The sequence below is a fragment of the Zalophus californianus genome, chromosome 4 (assembly GCF_009762305.2).
Source record: "Zalophus californianus isolate mZalCal1 chromosome 4, mZalCal1.pri.v2, whole genome shotgun sequence".
NCBI classification, from domain to species: domain Eukaryota; kingdom Metazoa; phylum Chordata; class Mammalia; order Carnivora; family Otariidae; genus Zalophus; species Zalophus californianus.
Window position 1 is genome coordinate 130,436,500 of NC_045598.1, and position 22,431 is coordinate 130,458,930.

Sequence of the window (22,431 nt, forward strand, 5' to 3'; positions counted from 1 at the left end):
ATTATCGACACCTTTGACTTCATGATGCAATGCACGTCTACAGTCATGCTAAACATCCTTTACTGATTACTGTTGGCATTCCACGTGAACTCCAGCTTCCTCAGCAGAGTGTACAGAGCCTTCCATGACCTGGTTCCAGTCTCCCTTTCTATCCTCTGACCTCACAACCGCGGCACGCGCTCTGTGCTTCACACCTACTCAGCCAGGTCCCTAAATGCCATGCGCTCTCATGTCAAAGAGCCCTTCCTTGGGAAGCCATTTCTCTGACACTCACAGCCTTGCCACCACCTCTCCCTCAACCTGAGTGAGCCACCCTGCCTTTGGACTCTAACTAATGTCCTTACGTGTCCCCATCACTGGAGGATCATTCTGTGATATAACAGTGCTTTTGCTTTTCTGTCTCCACGGAGCATCTGGGCTCCTTGAGGGCAGTGAATAGATTTGATCTCTTCTCCTCGATGCCTCATATAGTGTCCAGAATGGAGGAAGCATGCATACACTTACAGCACATCAGCTCTCTTTCTCTGTAATACAGGGGCTGCAAACATTTCTGTCTATTCAACAGCAGGGATTTAAAAGCACACGGCTGTCCACCTGGTGATTGCCTGCCTCTCTATTTATCTACCTACCCACTGATCTTTCAACTTTCTCAGAACAGATTTTGGGTTGTTTGAGTATAGCTACCGTTCGGAAGACATGGCGAGAAACAAAGCTTTCAAAGACTACACTAGAGAAAATGCCATTATAGGGCATTTTCTGCTATATGACATCAATGTGTGACAGCACCAAGATGCTACTTCCTCCTCTGTGCTGCTAAAGAGCAAAAGTCAGCTTATGAGACACAGCTAGAGAGGTTTAGTGCAAGACAGCCATGGCAGGAAACCCTTGCTTCGACCCCAGCTTTCCCAAAGTGGCTCTGGGCAAAAATCACTTCACTTCAATTTCCCACATGGATAAGCAAGCTGGAGATAGTGAGATGGAGTTCACAGTGCTGAGGGAGAATCAAAGTCGATGCTTTTTGACGGACGGGAGGAGTTTCCCTAAAGCCTGCTGCCTTCCAGTCTTCCCTCCTTGACTGTCAGCAGTCTGAGCCCAACAGTGCAGCCCCACTGCTGTGTGGGGCTGCCCTCTAGGAGGGGCTGCTCTGCGGGACGATGAGACTCCGCACACAGCAAGCCTCTGCTCCACGCTGCGGACTACCAGCAAGTTCCATGAGCCATCCTTCAAAACACAGGGCCGGAATTGGACAAGGAAAGGAAAACTTATCAGCACAAGCAAAGAAACACGTGCCTTCTTGACACGAAGCCAGCGTCCTCATTTTCTATGAAGGAGCAGCACAGCATGATGGAAGCCAGATACAGTAGCTGTTTAGCTGCTAACAGTGAATCTCCTGTCATGGAACTGGAGGTGGGAGGGGGTTGCGGATGAGGAAAGAGCAGGGGAAGTGCCGTGTGATGTGCCTGGAACCAGTTGCATTTGCAAATTAAACACTGGCAGATGTTGTTGTTGCTTCTGGTGGGATTACTGTTGGAGTTCTACATGGGAATTTTGGAAGCAACCCAGCTACTATCTCATTCCCTAACCCCTCCTTAAGTCACCCCCTTCTTCCTCCATAGCCCTACTGTCTAGGGTTCCCGACATGTAGAAGATACCCATCAGCAATAACAGCAGCTTAGACTTCGTCAGCACTTCCTATGGGCCAGGGTTATTTCTATGCACTTAGAAATACAGAATTACTGAATCTTCACATAGACCCTATGAGCCACGTACTATTATTATCCAATTTTATAGACAGGAAATTGAGGCACAGAGGGGTTCCTCCGTGAATGAGTGAATTCATGAGTTCAACTGCTGGTACCTCTAGCACTGTAAGATAAACCACATAAATAAAGGGCTTTGAGTCAAGTTGGAATAGCTGAGTCATTGATTACAATTCAATCATTTGCTAATTACAAGAAATATTAACTATAGAAAATAAAAAATAAAACTTAACTGTGTAATTAGTGGTAGTATTATATCACTGCTCAGAAATAAGCCTTTTTTATTATAGAAATTATTTCTTGTAACATTTTTAATGTAGAAAATCTTTTATCTTTCGACAAAAATACCCTTTTTGTTAAACCTGAGACTAGAACCACACTGCATGTGACTTTACATCATACCTCTTCCATGTATATTGTATTTTGGCGTTAGAATTTTGAAAATAGGATTTTAAGAAAAGGATATCAAAACGTAACATCTTGGACAATCTCAGATGATTTTAAGGCTGTGATTAATTATCTACTTGTAAAAAGTTAACTCTTGCAAATTATAAAAGCAGGGGTGCTGGGGTGCCTGGGTGACTCAGTTGGTTAGGTCTCTGACTCTTGATTTCAGCTCAGGTCACGATCTCAGGGTCGTGAGATTGAGTCTCTCTCCCTCTCCCTGCCCACCCCCCTGCCCCCTGCCCACGTACTCACATACACGCTCTCTTTCTCAAATAAAGAAATAAATATAAAAGCAGGAATGCTCATTATAGACTATCAGTTTGAAAATTTTTTGAAAAAAATTTAAGAAACGTGTGAGAGCCTTCTATGTGCCAAATCCTGTGTTAGGAGCTTAAGATTCAAGTGGCCAAACCGTTGTCTCTGCCCTCAAGGGACTGTCTAGTGGGGAATAGAGAACAGTAGACAGAAAATCATAATAATAGAGGGGTAAGTATTGCTATAGTGAAAACAGCCTCCTCTTTCCACTGCCAAACTCCAGCTGTCTGCTAGCATCTGGACCTGCCAATTCTCCCTTTCTTCTTATCTTGTGTTCCAGATGCCATCCAACTTCTCTTCTACCCAAGGACTTCCCTCTTGCAGTTGTTCTCTCTCCTTGCCATACCACGTATTGTTTCCTTTCTACTGAATCATTCCCACTGACATCCAACATGCTTAAGTGTCTTCCCCTGAAAAATGACACAGCCTCCCTTGGTCTTCTGATCCCCCCCACACACCACCCCCTCTCTTTGCATGCTATCCCTGTGAAACTCTCAGTCCTTCCTGTCTTCACTTTGTCAATCCTCACGTTCTCTTCAAACCACTCCAACTGGGCTTATGTCATCCTGCTTTGTTGAAATGGTGCTTACCAGTCTGATTAACCACCAAGATTTTTGCCAAATCCAACAGTCACTTCTCTGTCCTCATTTTACTCAGTGCTGGTGGCCACTGACGCAACACACCATTCCCTTGTTCCTGAAATCCTATTCTCTAGAGTTCTGTGGTACCCCATACTTTCCCACCTACCTCGCTGTCTATTCCTTAACACTCCCTCTTGAAAGTTCTTCTTTCTTGGTCCTATTTCTGATTGTTAGAGTGTCTACTACTCAATCTTAGGCCCTCTTCTCAACTGGCACTCTTTCCCATATAAGATGCCTTTATGACTTCTTAAAACTATACCTCCAAATTTGCTTTTCTCCTCTGAGATCCAAACCTATATATATACATACATACATACATACATACATATATATATATATATATATATATATATATATATATATATATATATATATAAATAAAATCTCTTGACTTGGATGTTGAATACATATTTCAAACTTAATATGCTCAATCCAGATACTTGGGTACAACTTCTTCCACACCCTCATCACCCCAAACCCACTCTTTTCTCAGATAATCCATCCCCCATCTAGTTGCTCAGGTCAAAACCCAGCGGCCATCCTTGATTCAGCTTCCTTCTCCTCCCATCTCTGATCCCTTCAGCAAATCCTGCCAGTGTTTCCACCAAATTATACCGTAAATCCTACAACTTCTCACCATGTCCAGAACTGCTACACTCTCAGCCCAAAGCTCCCTGGCTGGCTCAACAGTCTCCTAATTGGTCTCATTGGTTTCAGTCTTGCCTATTCCTCGTATGCTAATCAGACTGTTCTTTTAAGAATATAAACACTAATCTATCATGGCTATGCTTAAAACTCTCTCATGGCTTCCTACTGCAATTAGAAAAACAATCCAACTTCTTCACCACAGTCTATGAGGTCCTTCATGAACTGGACTTTATCACTGTCCCCCCCATTCACTCTGTTGTAGCCACACTGATCTTGTTTTTTCTTGAAGGAGTGAAAAACACTTCCACCTCAGGACCTTTGCACTTGTTATTCCTTTCCAGAATGTTTTTCTGTAGTTGCAGCTGCTTCTCTCCCAACTTCCAGGTTTCTTTACAAATGTCCTCTCCTCAGGGATACCACTTCCTGAACATCTCAGCTAAAGATGCCCCACTTTAGCTCATCCATCCTGACCCAATTACTGTTTTTCTTTATAGCATTTATTCCTACATGAAGTTATTTTATTTACATAGTTTTTAGCTCCTTCTTCCCCTCCGGAGCACTGATTCCATGAGAATGAACTTGACTCAATCACCACTGTATTCTCAGCATCTAGAACTGTGCCTGACACTTAACGGTTGCTTGATAAATATGTATTAACTATTGAATAAAGGACAGAAGCAACAAGATATAAAGAGATGGCAAAATGCTATGAGCATTTCAGTTTTGGAGCATCACAGAGAAACGGCATTTCTAACCCCATTGTCCAGACTGGCAACTTTTAATATATTTACCTCTAGTTATTTTTTCATGTCATATACATTAAAACAGGATCATATAGTATGATTTATTTTGCAGACTCATTTTTAAATTTGAAGTTATATCATGGTAGATTTTAAAAATATATTTCCCTTCAGTATTTTTAATATGCCAAAACTTTTTAAATAAAATTAATAAACTTTTATTTTTTAGAGAAGTAATAGATCCACAAAAAATTGAACAGAAAGTAGAGATTTTCCATATGCACCCTGTCTGCATGCATGCATAACTTCCCCTACTATGGACCTCTTACATCAGAGTGCTACATCTGTCATAATCAATGAACCTACACTGACACATCATCAGCACCCATAGTCCCTAGTTTACGTTAGAGCCTACACTTGGTGTGGTACATTCTATGGGTTTTGGCAAATGTATAATGTTGTATATGCACCATTGTAGTATCACACAGAATAGTTTCACTACCTAAAAAATCCTCTGAGCTCCACCTACTCATCCCTTCCTCCCTCCAACCCATGGCAACCAACTGATCTTTTTATTGTCTCCATAGTTTTGCCTCTTCTAGAATGTCATGTAGTTGGAATCATACAGTATGTAACCTTTTTGGATAATAATGCTGTACATTTTAACATTAAGGCTACACTGTATTATAGAGCCTTGAAATGGACCATGAATATTTTCTCTTTATTTAATGTAGTCTTAAAACAATTTTCAATGAAGATGTACTATAATTTATTTCATTATTAATCTATTTTTGGATATTTAAAACATTTCTATATTTCAGAGGTAGAAAAAACCACCATGGGGAGATACAGTCTGGGCTGAGTGGACTTCTAGAAAGCACCAGTCCTGCACTAGAATCTGTCACTCAGTAGCTACAGGAGCTTAGACAAGTTTTGGCTTAACCCCCCAAGCTTCACTAAGCTCCTCCATCAAATGGAGATAATGATGGTGCTTCTATCAGAGAAACCTCACGGTATTAAGTGGGAATAATGTACGCAAAGCATTCAGAACAAGTGGTCATTGAATGCTTATCACTACTTTGTCAGTTATCTGTCTACAACTCTCCTTTCTTAGAACAGAAGCTAAAAGTAGAATTACTAGGAAAAAAAAAAATCAGCACACTAAGCTCCTGAATACATATTATCAAACTGCTTTTCTGAAAACTTGTACCACTTTATATCCTTATCAGTAATGTTCACAAGTATTTATCTTACTGCACTGAAGACCATTTTACTGATTTAAAATCTTTGCTCATAACATTTCTGATTACCAAAAGTGAACCCTAACATTTTTCCTTTTTGTGTGTGGACAATTTGAATGTTCTTCTCTTGCAAATAATCTGTTCAATGTTCTTTGCTCATTTCTTCTATTGAGCTATTTCTTTCTTATGTTTTTCTTAATGAGTTGACATATTAATTCCTTATTTTATTAATTAAAAAGTTTATCTTTTATCTATGGCTTTCAAAAATAGTATTTGTTTTCTACCCTGATTATAAAAGAAATAAGTATATTTTACAGAAAATTTGGAATATACAGAGAAGCACAAATAAGAATAATAAATCCCCAAGTTCCAGATATAATCAACGTTAAAATTCTAGGGTGTATCTTTCCATATATTTTTTGTTCTTCCATTTATTTTGTAATTCAATATATATCTACTGGGTCCTTCCATTGGGCCAGATCCTCTGCTAGAAAAATAGCAGTTGAATATATTATACATAGGACATATAATTTTTTTAACAGAGTTGACAGCAAATTATGTATGCGTCTATTCCTCAAAACAGTGCTTTTTAAAAATGAACACTTTACTGAAAAAATATATATTACAGCTCGATGAATTTTCACAGATGGAATACTCATGTAACCAGCAACAAGGTCAAGAAACAAAACTATCAGAATTTCATAATTCAGAAATGTTTATTATTATAAATACTTGCCTTTATCTCTGATCAAAGTAAAAAGTCTAGATGTGAAATGCGTGCAGTTTTTTTAGGCTCTTGAGGCTTAGCACCAAACAGCTACCCAAAAATTTACTTCCTGTAAGCAATGTGAAATCTCTTTTTGATCTACCTATACCTTCTCTTTTATTCTTTTACATTTTAACTCTTTAATTGATTTATTTCTGCATACAAGTTGAATAATCCATTCCTTCACTATTAATTTGCTTGGATTAATTTAAAACATACAGAAGTTTTCTAGAAGTTGGGGCTGCATCTGAGCGATCGTTTCTCCCCATAGTTAGTCCAATGCCAATGTAGGCCAACACAAATCTTCATATCATTGTAGAATTACAAAATATTTAATATTTGGTTGAGCTGGATGCTATTACTTTTTGTCAAAAACTTCTAGGTATCTTTGCCTATTTATCCTTTCAAATGGACTTTAGGGACAATTTTACAAAACTGTTAGAATATGTTACAAAAAAAGAAAAGGAAAGGAAGACATCTTTTATTCAAATCTTTCTTTAGATCTCTCAGTAAGATGTCAAAGTTTTATTCATATATTTCTTGCAAGAACTTCTGGCATAGGTTACTCCTTATTTTTCCTTTTCTTGAATTTTTTGTTTTGGTGTCACTATTACTGCTGCTACTTTAAAATTATAAATAAAATTTTTGCATGTCTGGCTATAATAGAAGAAAGTTACTGATTTTTTAATTTAATTCTATAATCCTTCACTTTTTTGAGGTGTATTATAAATTCTAAGACTATTCTGGTAGATTCACTTCAGTTTTCTATGTATATCAAATTTTCTGCAAAAAAAAATCATTTCTATCTCTTTCATTTCATTATAGCTTATGTCTTATTGTGCCTCAAATTCCTAGAATAATGCTGAATAATAGTGCTGACAAAGCATTTTTATTTTTTTTTCCTTTTGTAATGACAATGTGCCTCTTTTATTTTACCGCTAAGTACAATGTTGGCTGTCAGTGTAAAGTAAGTATCTTTTATTATGTTAAACAGCTATATATACTTTGACTGCTAACTTTCAAATAAACTCATAATTAAGCCGTTGACTATACTTTTGTATTTCTATTTCTTATTTCAGATAAAAGATGACAGAATCTTGTAAGAAAATGACATAGGAAGAATACTTAAAATTACTCATTAGTAATAATAATAAAATATGGACATTGCTTTTTTTCAGGCACCAATTACATCATTAAATTCAGTATTCATTTATTATGTCTAATAATCATTCGTTACTTGAAAACTATAGTTTGCCCTCTACACTGAGAGTTCTGCTATTACTCTTGTCCACTCAGGAAATGGAGAAGGCCAAACAACTGAACCTTAAAACACAGGAAGGTAAAGTCAACTCTATTGTCTTCCATGGGGGAAGGAAATAGAAATTGCTATTCTATTCTAATATAACAGATAAGAATTCAGTCTAATTCATTTAATAGTCAAAATGTAGAAGGCAATATTTTGGGTGTTGTGAAGGATGCTCCTGGGAGTTTAAAAAATGTGATCCTCTATGTTTGCTAAATTTATAAGGAGAAAATGAGTATACGAAAGCCTTTTCAGCTACAGAGCTGAAAACAACAAGTGGCACATTTGTGTATGTGTATATGTGTATGGGTATGTTTATGTTTGGAATATATGGATCTGTGCACACATTTTCATATAGCGGCTCTTGGCTTGGGGAAGGGACTGAAAACAGAAAACAGCTCAAGCTCTTCGTGAAGTGTCCTCTCTCTGCAAGCACCCACAAAACCCTTGCAGCAGAGAACCAGAGTTTCCGGCACCCACCACAAAAGCTGGACTGTGGGCCTGAGAGTTTCTTCCTATGTATGGAGAAAGGGCACTTTCTAGGTGAATTCTATTTTTCAACTCAAATCAACTTCTGAATTAGTTTAAATCTTTACACTTTTGGAAACACAAGCATTAGATCACTACAAGAAGGCGTCACTTGAACTCAAAGCTACCGAGCATTGGCAAGGTTGATACTTTGAAGACAGATTTTTTTTTTCCTAGCTAAAAATAAATTTATAAACAACATGTATTAAAATAATTAACAGATGATAACCTAAGGTTTGGAGTAACAAAATATTACTACAATTTTAAAGACTGAATTAAACCAAGGGGCAAACTAATTTTTTTGCTTTATAAAAAAATCATTATGGGGCGCCTGGGTGGCTCAGTCAGTTAAGCATCTGCCTTTGGCTCAGGTCTGATCCCAGGGTCCTGGGATCGAGTCCCCACAACAGGCTCTCTGCTCAGCAGGGTAGTCTGCTTCTCCCTCTTCCTCTGCCCCTGTTCATGCTCTCTCTCTCTCTCTCAAATAAATAAATAAAATCTCAAAAAAGAAAAAAAAAAGAAAAAGAAAAATCATTACAGCTCCCTTCCTTTAAACCATGGCATTATTTAGAGACTATTTCCAGCTCCTTTCCATGGCCTTTGACTCACCAAATACAGACTGACCTCTCCTGACACGAGAACCTTCTATCCCAAGGCTTTTCTTAGTGGAAAAGGTGAAAACAAGGGGATACCAAGTGCAGGTGCTTAAAAATCAGATCTGGGACAGGAATCTATTTAGCAAAGGCCCAGGAAAGGCCTGAAATATTCATGCGACTCCTGACACCAAGGAATCATCTGGACTGTCCCCACTACGCAACACACTAGGAGAAGGAGCATGCTCCAATGTAGCTTCACACTTAACCAGATGAATGTGGCGTGTACAACACCTGCATGGGAGGACGGAAGGGTGGGGAGTGTTCCTGCTACTTCCCAGCCCTGATTCCTGCAGTTGGGGAGTAGGGACTGGGAGCAGAGGCTCTTGAGGGCCACCACGTCAACAACACCAGTTATGATGGACACCATCATGTCAGTGAAAAGATACTACTTAATGCCAAACAGAGATGGAAAATTCACCATAAGCTTGCACCTTATTTTTATTTACTTATTTCCATCTCGATGAAATATTTTCCTCAACTGTGGAAAAATCCAGCAAGAGAACTGATCAGTGGCAAGTTAAACTGAAACATTTATCGTATGTGAAAGGCCTTTCCTCACTCTGTTTGCAGGTTGCCTTTCAATAAAAATCCAACAGAAAGAACACTTTCTCCATTGACTTGGAAAGAGTCCTACTTTACTAAAGAAGCTGAGGGGGGAAAAAAAAAACACCTCTAGTTCCATACTGTCATTCATAAAAAATGACTTCCATATAAGCATCATTGTATTGCACGCGGAGACCTTTTGGTAAAATGATATGCAGGACGTTAGTCAGACTTAGAAATAGGAAAGCCAGAAGTACACTATGGAACTAAAGTCTAAACCCTTCTCTGGTGGGGGAAGATATTATTTCCTTTGATAATTATGTCTCCCTGTCACTCCTGTTTCTTGACATGTCAGATATTTTTAATGGTACAAAACCCCCAAATTTCTCCTTTTTATTATCCCGAGTGTCAACACAACTAATTTAAATTGTGATTGCTTTTATTAAAAAATGTTACTAAATGATAGGTGACAGACAAGACTTTTAGAACCAAAAATGATTAACTTTATTTTAAAAATACAATTAAGATATTTCTAAATTATTTTAAAATGATATCCTAAATTTCCTAAATAGTATCCTAATAACGGCTTTAAGCACAGAATACAAGATAATACAAGAATTGTTACTGAAAGCCTCTCACGTAGTGTGTTTCATTATTCAGAATCTCTTACAAGCCAGAACTGTGAATTAACCAAATTATACAGAGGGGTGGCTGGCAAAAAGTTAACATTTTAAAAGAAAGTGAGGCCAAACGTCAACAATTGGAGTTCAGAAATCACACTTTAAGCTAACCAATAGATCATTAATCTCCTTGAAATTACTTGTATCGCTAAAAACATGTAATTTAAATATGCTAAAATATCCATGTCCCCTATCGCAGCACATTGCTTATTAGAGTGTGAAATCAAGCATTACCACACCATTTCTGCCTGATGAGATAATTTTGGTTTTCTTGGGAATATAATGCCAATACATTTATTTTTCCCAGGAGATAATTTTGCTTTTTATTTTGAAAGAAACAAATATTTTGACCAGTCCCAGGTTTGTTACATTAGAAAAATATAAAATGAAAGATTGAAATAAGTATAAGAACCAATTTATTTTTAAAATATCGGGTAAATCTAGAGCAAGTAAACAATTTTCAAAGACAGGCTAAATGGATATTTCATTGATACTTTTGCTGACACCTTTATATTATTCTTGAGAAAAATAACTTAAAATCAACTTTTGTAAGGTTATAAGTCTAAATAATGTTTCTACAATTGATTTTTATATTTGGTTTATTCCTTTCTCTATTTTACATAAGGAGGAGTCCTTAGGCCACAAAACAGAATCAGATATTTTAATGACTGCACAGACACCGCCCCCCCCCCACTTCTTCATTTTCTTTTTGTTTTAATCTGGGCTTATGGAAAAACTATATCCCTTACATCCCTAAGCTTAGAACTTTCAATATGTATTTTTCATGTATTTACCTGAGCACTATTTCACTTTCCATATATAGTTCACTGTGACTAATGTCAGTAAACAAATAAAAATCCAGCTATGTTATACCAAAACCAAGTTTGGAAGTTTTTCGGTCTATATTATCTCGAATTATTACTTTGCCTAACTTCTCACTTTTCACCACATAGTTTTGGCACTGCATAGACCAGCTTTGGCATTTGTAAGAAGGTAGAATTTAAAAGCAATAGCAAATTACTGCTAATTTCTTCTTGATGGGTGCTATTAACACCTATTAACATCAGTAAGAGTAACAAGGTTATATTCAAGACAAAATATCAGCCTACTCTGTATCATTAGAAACAAATGGAAACTTGGGGAAAGAATTTTAACATACTAGTAAAATATGGAATTTTTTTGTGCTGTTCTCTTACGAAGTGAATCACAACCATAAATCAGAAACAGCTTTTGAAAATAAGAATGATTATTAAGCTCTTCTAAAGGCAACTCTGAACTTGTCACTCACTTGGAATATTTCTACCTTAAAAAACAGTAATGCCTTACATGTAATTTCCTTAAGAAAAGCAAACACTTTAAAATGCAAAAAAAAAAATGTATTTTGCCCTAAGTGTAAAAATAAATATTTCACTGAAGAGTGGAAAAAAAATGAAGCACATTTAAATAATTTTATTGCACTGGAAGTTGCCAATTCGTCTATGAGTAGTTTCATTGCAGATGAAAAGAAATCAAAATACAGGACAGATGTTGAACAAACCGCATTTAAGTTCTGTCACACACACGCATTTTTCAAATGATTTTGGCTCATCTATTAAATAAGGTGTGTTTTGCTTGATTTTGAAAAGGGAAACATCAGGAAATATTTAAAGGCCAATTGCTGCCAATTAACTTTGATCAGTAAGAGTTCTAGTTGAATCTTTCAGATTCTTCTCCTGTCTGAAATAACATACATTTATAAAATCTACCCAAACAACAACTTGATGATTAATGCCTGTTGGCAGGCCTACCACAAGCTTGCTTAACAGCAGGATTTAAATAAACAACTGTCTCTATTAAGAAGAGAGTGAAGTGTAGTGATAGTCCTGTGTTCTCATGATGGAGACAGGAGAAACAATATTCGTTATTTTAAGAATGCTGCTAATTGAGATTGCCATGTTTGACAGTGCCCGTAACATAATTAATTAACCATCTTACAAAAGATCCCCCCCGAATTATAACGAGCAAATAAAATCATCCGCAGTTTGATGTAAGAAATTCCAGCAACACCAAAAGCAGAGGCCTGACTGAAATGTTATACAATTGGGCCAACCAGAAAGACAAGCAGCTGACCCAAGGATAAAGGTCTGACCCCTACAGTGTATGCCAGTATCACAACTTTGTGGGATTCGGAAGGTAACCCATCTCAACAGTAATTATGGAGCTGAGCAATCTGTAGTTTCTGATATCCACACAGTTTAATATCTAAGATTCTTGGCATCAAATTTGAATCCTTACCAAGGGTCACATGGAATCTCACCTTGAAAGGCAACAGTCAAAATAAAGCAAAATCAGAAATACAGTGAAGGCAAACATACTACCATATAAGCAATAATTATCTCATTATTCTAGCTATATATTCATGAAATAATAATATCTCATTGGTATTTTCAGACCACTCATCAATTTTCAGACATGCACCAGGAAGTGTGTATACAAAATAATCAGAACTTACTTCTAAGTCATTGAAAAACAGATGTGTGTCTGCCAAGTTGAAAATCATTTCTTCCATTCGTAGTCCAAGGGAAACTGATGTAGGTGGATCCTAAAAGAAAAATTTTTCAGGTCAAGAACATATATACTTCAGGTTCATGGAATATAGTGTTACAATAGGGGGACTCGGGATGGAGAATGGCTGAGAGCAAGAAACTCATCGGTAGGTTGGGGCTCCAGCAGCTTTTGGACTACATGATCCAACTCCAGGGCGCAGACTTCAGGGGCTTATTTAATAAGTGACCCAAATGTTGGTGGCACTTTGCATAATGAAGAAATAATCCGCTGCGTAAAATATTACAAAAATATAAAATCTAGGGTCACTTAGACATATAAAGTAGAGGAGATTTAGTTTCATATGTCTGTTTCAGGAGCAAGAAAGTCAGTGGCTGGAGAAGGCATTATTTATGTTATGCCACAACCCGTTAAGAGTAACTAAAAGCATTGCTACAAATAGGGGAAAATAGATACAATATAGATTAATTTCAGAGGGGCAATAAATACTATTTCTACTCCAGATGATAACTATCATTATTTCTTATTTATTCAGACTGCCTGCCAATTTTGAGTATACTCATAGTAGGAAGTGATGGCCATTCTGACCACCTGGCACCATGCCCAGCTCAGGGAGCTGATCCTGACATTCATGTGACACTATCCCATTATCAAATAGCCAGTCCCATACACAAAGGGGAATATCAGCATTCTGAAATGTACAATGGCTTCCATCCAAAACTTCAAGCCTTGGACACTAGTGATGAGCAGTCTGTCTGTCTCATCCAACCCATATCCGGAGGACATCTACTGGCACTGAGATGAACTCAGGGGCTATGGAAATATTTGCAGTTTTTATGGTGTTAGTGTTTTGATAATGTATCAAATCCAGGAAACACCATGGTTTGTGGTGAAGACCCTGCATAATAAGCGAGGAATGAAAAAATGTCCGTAAAGTATACAACGATGTGATGTGAGTTTTTGAAGGTTTTACTGGCATTCTAACAACAATATTGGCTTTTACAACTATGACATTTAAACATTTTCAAACAATAATTTCTGAATACTATTTTATTCTTACAGCAAACCTTTGGAATAAGTACAGAATCCACCTGTATCATCGTTTAACTAGGGAAGTTTTAACTGGAGAAATTATGGCTTCACATGTCACCTACCTGTTGGCGTACACCCTGTGTATCTACACTGTCTGGCATAAACCTTGTATGTTTTGTGTATTGTCTTCTGAGCACACTACCTTCATTCCAAAGCTCAAGACTTGTCTGTGTCCTGCCCCCTGCTCTCCATGTAACTGTAATCTATCAAGCCCTTGAGTATTGACCTCAAGTATCATCTCCTCACGGACTTCAGGAAGGAGCAGGAAGCTCTGGAAGAAGAGCTCTGGATCCAGGCTCCAGGCTTGACCTCTGCTCTCCCACTTTGGTGTCCTTACCTCCTTGATCTTCAGTTTGCTCATCTAACAAATCAGACGGCTAACTGACAAGCACTTTGTTCTCACGTACAATTAAAAAAAAAAAAAAAATTTCTCGTCTCCTAATTGGACACAGTCATACCCGTTGGTACACCTTGGAGAGAGCCGGAGCCTGGGACAGAGGGATGTGGGCGGAGACTGGTTAGCTATCAGGGCCAATCAGCTGGCCAGGTAGGAGGAGTCAACCCCGCCCCTGCACCGCCCACTCCGCTGGCACTGCCCACACCCTGCCAGCAAGCCAGTCGTCTACCTTTCAGGAGTCGCAGAGGAGGGACAGCTGAGGGTTTGGGAAAATAGGGCAGGGTGACATTGCTGGTCTCAATTCCTGTCTCTTCCGGCTGACCGACAGTGGCAAGGAGGCAGAAGACACAGTGTTGCCAAAAGTCAGGGGTTAGACGGCAAAGGGGCAAAGCAAACACCCCAGGGTTTATAACAGGGCAGAGGGGAAAGAAAGAGAGACGAACTGAGTGTTCAAGAGCTGGGTAGGGAAGAACAACTAAAAATACTTCCCTCAGATTTCCTGTTTGATGAGTCCTATTCCTTAGCATTCTTTAAATTGTCCCTGCTTGGGGCGCCTGGGTGGCTCAGTCGTTCAGCGTCTGCCTTCAGCTCAGGTCACGATCCCGGGGTTCTGGGATCGAGCCCCGCATCGGGTTCCTGCTCAGCGGGGAGCCTGCTTCTCCCTCTCCCACTCCCCCTGTTTGTGTTCCCTCTATTGCTGTCTCTGTCTGTCAAATAAATAAATTAAAAAAAAAATCTTTAAATTGTCCCTGCTTAATACCACCTAAAATCCATGGATTTTGTAGGTTGTAGAAGAATTAAAAATAGTTCACAAGTAAAGAGAAACTGTCACTGAATCTTAGTTTTATAAGAAATTGCTGACTCACTTGGATTCCCAATCAGTAAAGTGTGCTGGAAAAAGCAAATGCTCAAATAAACCCTAGAGCAGAAATAACTAGAAGTTCAAACAGCTGTTTCTAAAACAAAACACCTGACTAAGGTGTTTACTCCCTCTAGCTCAGGCTAATAAAAATACACTGACTTCTCTCATAACCACGGCAATGAATCTTTTTATGTGGCAAGGTGGAAGAAACTCACCACATTTATTTAATTGCCAATTCTGGAATTTATGTGCCATGGTATTGTTACTTTTGAAAAAGTTTGATTTCTCCTTGATAAGGTTGCTTCCTTATACCACCATCAAAAGAATTACTCCATTGTTTGTTAATATATAGCATACTTTAACTTTACTTCATAAATTACAGTAATGACTTGCTAGTCGGAATACTAATAAATTTTAAAGGCTTGTTCAGTCTTGTGGTCAAATACAACACAGATGTTGGCCTTATTTACCTTTTAATGTTTTTCTCCTTTGTTATCAGCTGTCCTTCCATAACAGTTTTTATACCTGCCTCTCCACAGTACTGTTATGAACCATTTACTACACCGAAATAACAGTTTGACAGTGAACTGGAATGAGAGAATTTTAGAATAGGAAGGGGCTCTAGTTGAGAACACTGTTTCTCAAACATTCCATGGTCAAAAATACACTTTACACAATGATCTAGTATTCTCTCTCTCCTTCTTTCTTCCTCTCTCTGTCCCTCTTTCCCCACTCCCCCGTCTGTCTCTCCCACAAAAAGAGCTGAAATATAAATTTGTCAAAACAAGGCGTTACCCACTGTGTGGAGTGCACTCTGATAATTTTCCATTTCATGGCCCCCTAATGTATCAAGATCTATAGTTTGAAAAGAAGAGCTCTAGAGTATACCCACTTGTGATTTTAGAGACAGGGAAACAGGGTTGCAGCAGTACTGTGATTTGCTTGTGGTACAGCGCTGGCTGGCAGGGCGCACAGCCGCCTCACTCAGAGTGGTTTACTTAAGAGGAAACTAGCAGAAGAGCAAATAGATAACCGTGTTCATAGGTTTGCTTACACTGGAATTCTCATTTTGAGGTGAAATTTATTTTATAAAAATCTCGTAATACTTTCAGATTTTTCAAATATGTCTGATACAAGTCAAATGTGACAAAAGCTAACATCGAACAGTTAATAAATTAGTCATAGCTTGATGGCTTATTTTGGCATATTTAAAGGAAGAAAAAACCCACAGTTTTTAGACCAAAGCTGAGACATTAAAATCACCACGTCTTTGGCTTAATCTTACTTTTCTTGTGCTTTGCAATAACAAATTCCATAGCAGCAGCTATAAAATGGTTGCTTTTATAAAACCATTTTTTTTTGTTATATCACTTTTGAAAAATTATTTAGAACTTTGCCTCCACTTCCAAGAAACATGTCATTTAAGTAAACCTTGTTGCCAAATGTCTCCATTTTTTTCTGAACTTGCCCCTCTGTGGCACTTGTCACTGTTGTTCAATATCTTCTTGACACTTCTCCTACCTGGTGCCTATAACATCATTAATATTTTTTGAGGTATCTTTCTAGAATCTGAGTACCCATCATCGATCCCTTAAATGATATGGGCCCCTGGGACTGTCTTATCCATTCCTCACTTTTGGGGTCTGCCTTACAGATGCCAACACACTCATGGCTTCAACCATCACCCCACTCCCTTCTACTAAATCTTAGATCTCAACTGTAGGCCCACATATCAATTACCTGGGGGTCATTTCTAGCTGGATGTCCCATATAGCATCTGAAACTCAATGTGCTGCAAGTTGGATTCATCATAGTTCCTCTGGAAATCTACTCTTTTCCTTCTTTAGGAGAATGGCAACCTACCAGCCCCAAACCTTGGCATGATTTTAAAGAGCCTCTCTTTACCCCACGTCAAATCAATCATGACATCTTGCCACTTGGATCTGGAATTTATGCCTTCCTTATATTCACTACCTCTGCCTCCCGCCCCCCGCACCGCCCCCAGCCATTGCCTCCTCTGTGGATATCTGTGATAGTCTTCTTTCCTGGGCTCTATGCCCAGGCTCTCACTATGACAATGTCACTCTCCCATTTCTTTTAGAAACATCCAAACACTTCAACAAGTACTAAAGGCCCATAAGTGTCGACTATTGCTTACCTCCCTAACATGTGAGCAATTCATAGTTTTTCAAACTATTTTTTTTTTTAATATTGAAATCTTTTCTTCAAAAGACGACTAGGCAGAGGCCTTATATGAAAGAGGGGGGTCTTTCAGATGTCCATTGACAGATGAATGGATAAAGATGTGGTGTGTATATACACACGTGCACACACACACAGGAATATTACTCAGCCATCAAAAAGAATGAAATCTTGCCCTTTGCAATGATGTGGATGGAGCTAGAGTGTATTATGCTAAATGAAATAAGTCAGAGAAAGACAAATACCATACGATTTCACCCATGTGGAATTTCAGAAACAAAACATATGAACATAGGGGAAGGGAAGGAAAAATAAAATAAGAGGAAAACAGAGAGGGAGGCAAACCTAAGAGATTCTTAACTACAGGAACAAACTGAGGGTTGGGGGATGGTGTAATTGGGTGATGGGCATTAAGGAGAGTGCTGAAAGTAATGAGCACTGGGTATTATTTGCAACTGATGAATCACTAAATTCTACCCTTGACACTAATAATACACTATATGTTAATTGAATTGAAATTAAAGAAATAAAAGGAGGAGCTCTGATAGACATTCCCACCAAGGCCCTTAAAAAAAAAAATGAGGGCAAACAATCAGTCTCTCTTGGTTACCCACATTAGTATGGTGAGGCCATCGCCCCCTCATCAGTTAAGAGTCTCATCCCTGACTTTTCCCAGCCTGGCTCCACTGGGTACCATAGCTGCGTGTGCTCTTGTCTAAGGAGGGCAGAGCCATATCCCCACATCCTTCTCTATATCCTTGGGACCTAGCACAATATGCCTGGCACAGAGCTTTTGCAAAGTTTGGGGGAATAATAAATGAATGAAAAGCAATAAATAGAGTATTTAAAATAATTCCAATGAAAAAAATTAAATCTGATCTTTAGTTAATTGTTAGCATTCAGTATTGGTTAAAAAAAATTCCTAGATACCTAGCTTGGGAAAAGAAAAACAAAAACCCAGACATTTGAGTCCTACAATGATTCTATCTAAATAATATAGTATTAAACATATTAGGAATGCCTGATTAATTGGTACCTGATGAAAGAGCAGCCCATTCTTAGAACAGCTGCTTATAAAGCCTTACTTATCTACTTACTTATGTGGTAGATAAGATTAGCATAAGATCAGCATGCAATTATTTATTTTTCTTAAATTCAGTAGTGGTATGCATTACAACATTCTGCAAAATATATTCTTAGGTGTTCCGCAATTCAGTTCCCTAGTAAAAATTGAATAGTACAGTGAAGAGGCTCAAAAAGAGAAAATACAGTCAGATACTTTATCTTTTTTCTTGGTTTACCAAGAAACAGTGTCAATTTACTATAGCTTTTATGCCCAGGACATCCTGAGTGGAGACCTTCTTCTCAAGCTGTTCCTTACCAAAGCAAAACAAACAGCATCCAACATCCCACATACACACAGAGAACTAAATTTAACTCTGCTCCTAAATTATTTTGATAGGATATTAAATTGCAAATGTATGCTTAAAGTCATGGAAATAAAGTGAAGGAACTTGTTGTAATGTGAGGCTACCCCCCCATTGCATGTTAAGTCAAAGACGATTATGTCTACTAAACAGAAAGCAGCATTTAGCTGAAAAATTAAATAACAATGAAATCTGCTGAGGACAGACCCAGGCCTAAAACAACGGTTTTGCTTTCATCCTTTATCAAGTGATCTTTAATTATCTCACTGCCTCAAGATCTTTTCCTCCTGTTTCTGGGACACAGAATGCCCACAGAAACTCAAGTTGTCATCATCTTATGCTGAAATCACCAGCAGCATCCCTGGCCCATTGTCATTTTTTTGTTTCTTGATTATTAGTTTTTTTTTCAGCTTGATGACTGCTATTATACTAGATGTTCATGTCATGAAAATGCTTGAAAGAGAAAAAAGAAATTCTAGATAAAATTAGTACACGGAAGGGCTGAAATGCCATTAAATTCAGCCTCTAGAGAGATTTGTGTCTGTTAGTCCTGAATTCACATGTTGAAAATCTATAATCCGTTTTTTTTTTTTTTAAGATTTTATTTACTTATTTGACAGAGAGAGACAGCGGGAGAGGGAACACAAGCAGGGGGAGTGGGAGAGGGAGAAGCAGGCTTCGCGCTGAACAGGGAGCCCGATGCGGGGCTCGATCCCAGGACCCTGGGATCAGGACCCGAGCTGGAGGGAGACACTTAACGACTGAGCCACCCAGGCGCTCCTATAATGTGTTTTGAATAAAGGAAAAGAGTGTCTGTGAATACATGTGGGTATTAGGATAGCAGAAGACTAGGGTACGGCCTCTTGTCACCCTGTTTTCAAAGATGAGCTACAGCATTTGATAAATTATCAGGGTCTTTAAATATGCAATCCATAGCAATTTAGAAATTTGATGTTACTGAGACTCAGCCACCAGATGAAGACACTGTTGTTCCTGCAAGCCTGTTCCATTTGCTTCTAGGCGTCAGTCAAGGAGCTCTTTTAGGATGACTAGTAATGAAACTCCTTGTACAGTGCTTACGATGTGGCCATCCAGCTCACCTCTTGACAGAACGAGGTCTAATACTAAACCAGGTCTAACACAAGGCATTCTCAGGGCAACTCCTTCACTGCATGGGACAGAAATTAAAGGTGTTCCTTCTAAAATAATTTTGTTCATGACCTGTGGGCAAAAAACTCTTGCATGAAAGGGCAGAAGAGCATCAGAAATGCACATGCTCATAATGGTCACACCACAAGCTTTGCAGTCACAGAGTTTAGACTGGGATTCTAAACTTTGCCAGTGACTAGCTGTGTGGTGGTCAAGTTCAGTTACTTCACCTCTGAGCCTCAGGTCCTTCATCAATAAAATGGGAATGAAACTGCTGTATGTTAAAGTTAATTTGGTATTTTAATTTGGTAATTTAAAATTCTGAACATAGTGCCCGGCAAGCCTGAAGCTGCTGTTGGTGCTGCTACTACTACCGGTAGTGGTGATATTTCTACCATTCCTGTCACTACTACACCAAAAGCCATAGGTCAATCCAGGCACGGCACTCCATGTTCCACTACAGAAAGGTGCCTTAACATTCTACACTCAAATTGGATGTGAAGTTCAGGCTATTCAATGATAAGGGTAACCATAAATTCCCCATGCCAAAATTTTTGAGATGACCATGTTTTTAAGGGCACAGTCATCAGTGAAGCTGATTTGCATGGAAGCAAAACTTTTAACACCCAGTGTTACGACTCCCAGGAGGGCCTGCCTTTTATTCTCACAAAAAATAGCAACCAAGCTGTTTGGTACAAAGCTGTTTCTTACCACTAGGAGACATGACCCAACACTAGGAAACCAGCAAAAGATGTTTCATACGCTGAAGATCTAGGAGCTGAGTAGGAGGTAGTGTCATTCAGATAGGATCAAGGCCCTGCACCAATTAAACTGAAACTTCAGGTGTTCTTAAAAAACAAAACAAAACAAAACAACCCATACACACATTACTTGCATACCCAAGCAGTGTGATCTTGACTTAGTCACAAATACCTCTTAGCCTATACCATTAATCATTAAAAGGTCAGACTTCGTGAATAGGCAGGCAAGCATAGTCCAAATCCATTGTTTACAGCCAATTAGCAAATGGCTTGGGGAATACGTCTTGGCAAAATCTTGACCCTGCACAAGTTTAAAAACAAGTGGCTATAGTGATATATGGCAATAATCAGTAATTACTGAGATATGTTACAAATTTAGTTCCTTCAATGTATATAATCCCTGAAAATGCTCAGTGCTCACAAAATGATGCTGTACTCCAGCATTTCAGGTATAACATAATACCTTAGAGAGTTCTTGTTTGTGGTAGGGTTAAAGGATAAATTGTGGAAGCGCTTTAAGAATATCACATGATATATCATTATTAGCTACCATAGTAAGAGAGAAAAGTAGGGTCTTCTAGTATCAGTTCTTCCACAAATAGCAACTCTGATTGAATCAATCATCTGACTGACTCCTGGAAAAATGTATTCCATTCCTCAGCTCCATGATGTGGGCATTCTTTCCCTAATGTAAATAGTTAATTACTTCCAAGTCAAGATAACATTGTACACACATTATAAATAAACCTCTGTTAAATATTATTCTTACACTGAGATTTGCAAGGGAACCACCTGCAGAGAACATGCCTAAGGCTAAACTCAAGCCTTAAGGAGGACCATTGGATTTACCTTTAAAATTAGCTGCCAAGCATCAAGCACATCTATAGATTAATCACATTCATTCACTGGCTTGAAACTGTGTTTGATAAACTAAAATTCACCATGCTACTGAAAAAATAATAAAGAAATGTGGCACCTGCCAGGTTACTCAGCATGAGCCACTGAGATTACCACTCTGTTCACTAGGAGTGACCAGGAAGCCTTAATCAAGCATTTTCAGTAATACTGGAGAGCTATTCAAGAAGAGATACTTGAGAAAAATCTCAAAATTAAGGAAGTGGTTTAGATTCACCTCAAAACTTTGCCTCACCAAAAACAGTTACGGCCTGGGTATTTGCAACAAGAATTGTCATCTTATTTCTGACAGTGGATCTGCTTATACTTGCTGAATTAATGAACTTATGGTTTAACTACCGGTCCCCACCCCCACAACTCTTGAGTTTCTTCCTTCCTAATCAACTATCTTTGACTCAAGGAGAAAGGGTATACAGGATAAGAACATTCTATAATGGATTCCTGAAGGAGACTGTCTAACCAGAATCCTGAAGTGTTAAAAATGACAGTAACCAGACATTATGCATCTCTTACTAGGAGGATATACCCAACTATGAAGTCTTGACCTTCCTACCAAAAAAAAAAAAATCAAACCTCAATCTCATTAAGCTTCTGCGTCTAGCTCCTAATTTGTAGGAAATACAGGGGACAAAAAAATATGTGACAAAGAGACACAATGGGGATGTAATGAAGAAAATTCAGACTACCAGGAAGTGTACAGGACCGATGGTCTGGTTACTTCAACAAAAATACACAACGTAAGGGAAAAAAAAGATCGAGAGAGAATCTACAGATTAAAAGACACTTCAGAGACATACAGTAATAACTTAAAAAT

General features: G+C 38.3%; 1 protein-coding gene across 9 annotated transcripts in view; it reads right to left on the bottom strand.

Moving 5' to 3' along the window:
* EYA1 (EYA transcriptional coactivator and phosphatase 1) overlaps positions 1–22,431 on the bottom strand; it is a 356,518-nt gene that overhangs the window by 39,789 nt on the left and 294,298 nt on the right. For all 9 annotated transcript variants that reach the window (XM_027582479.1, XM_027582545.2, XM_027582507.2 and 6 more), the window contains one exon: positions 12,760–12,849. In XM_027582479.1, the coding sequence (XP_027438280.1) occupies positions 12,760–12,849 (90 nt within the window). The remainder of the gene's footprint in view (positions 1–12,759; positions 12,850–22,431) is intronic.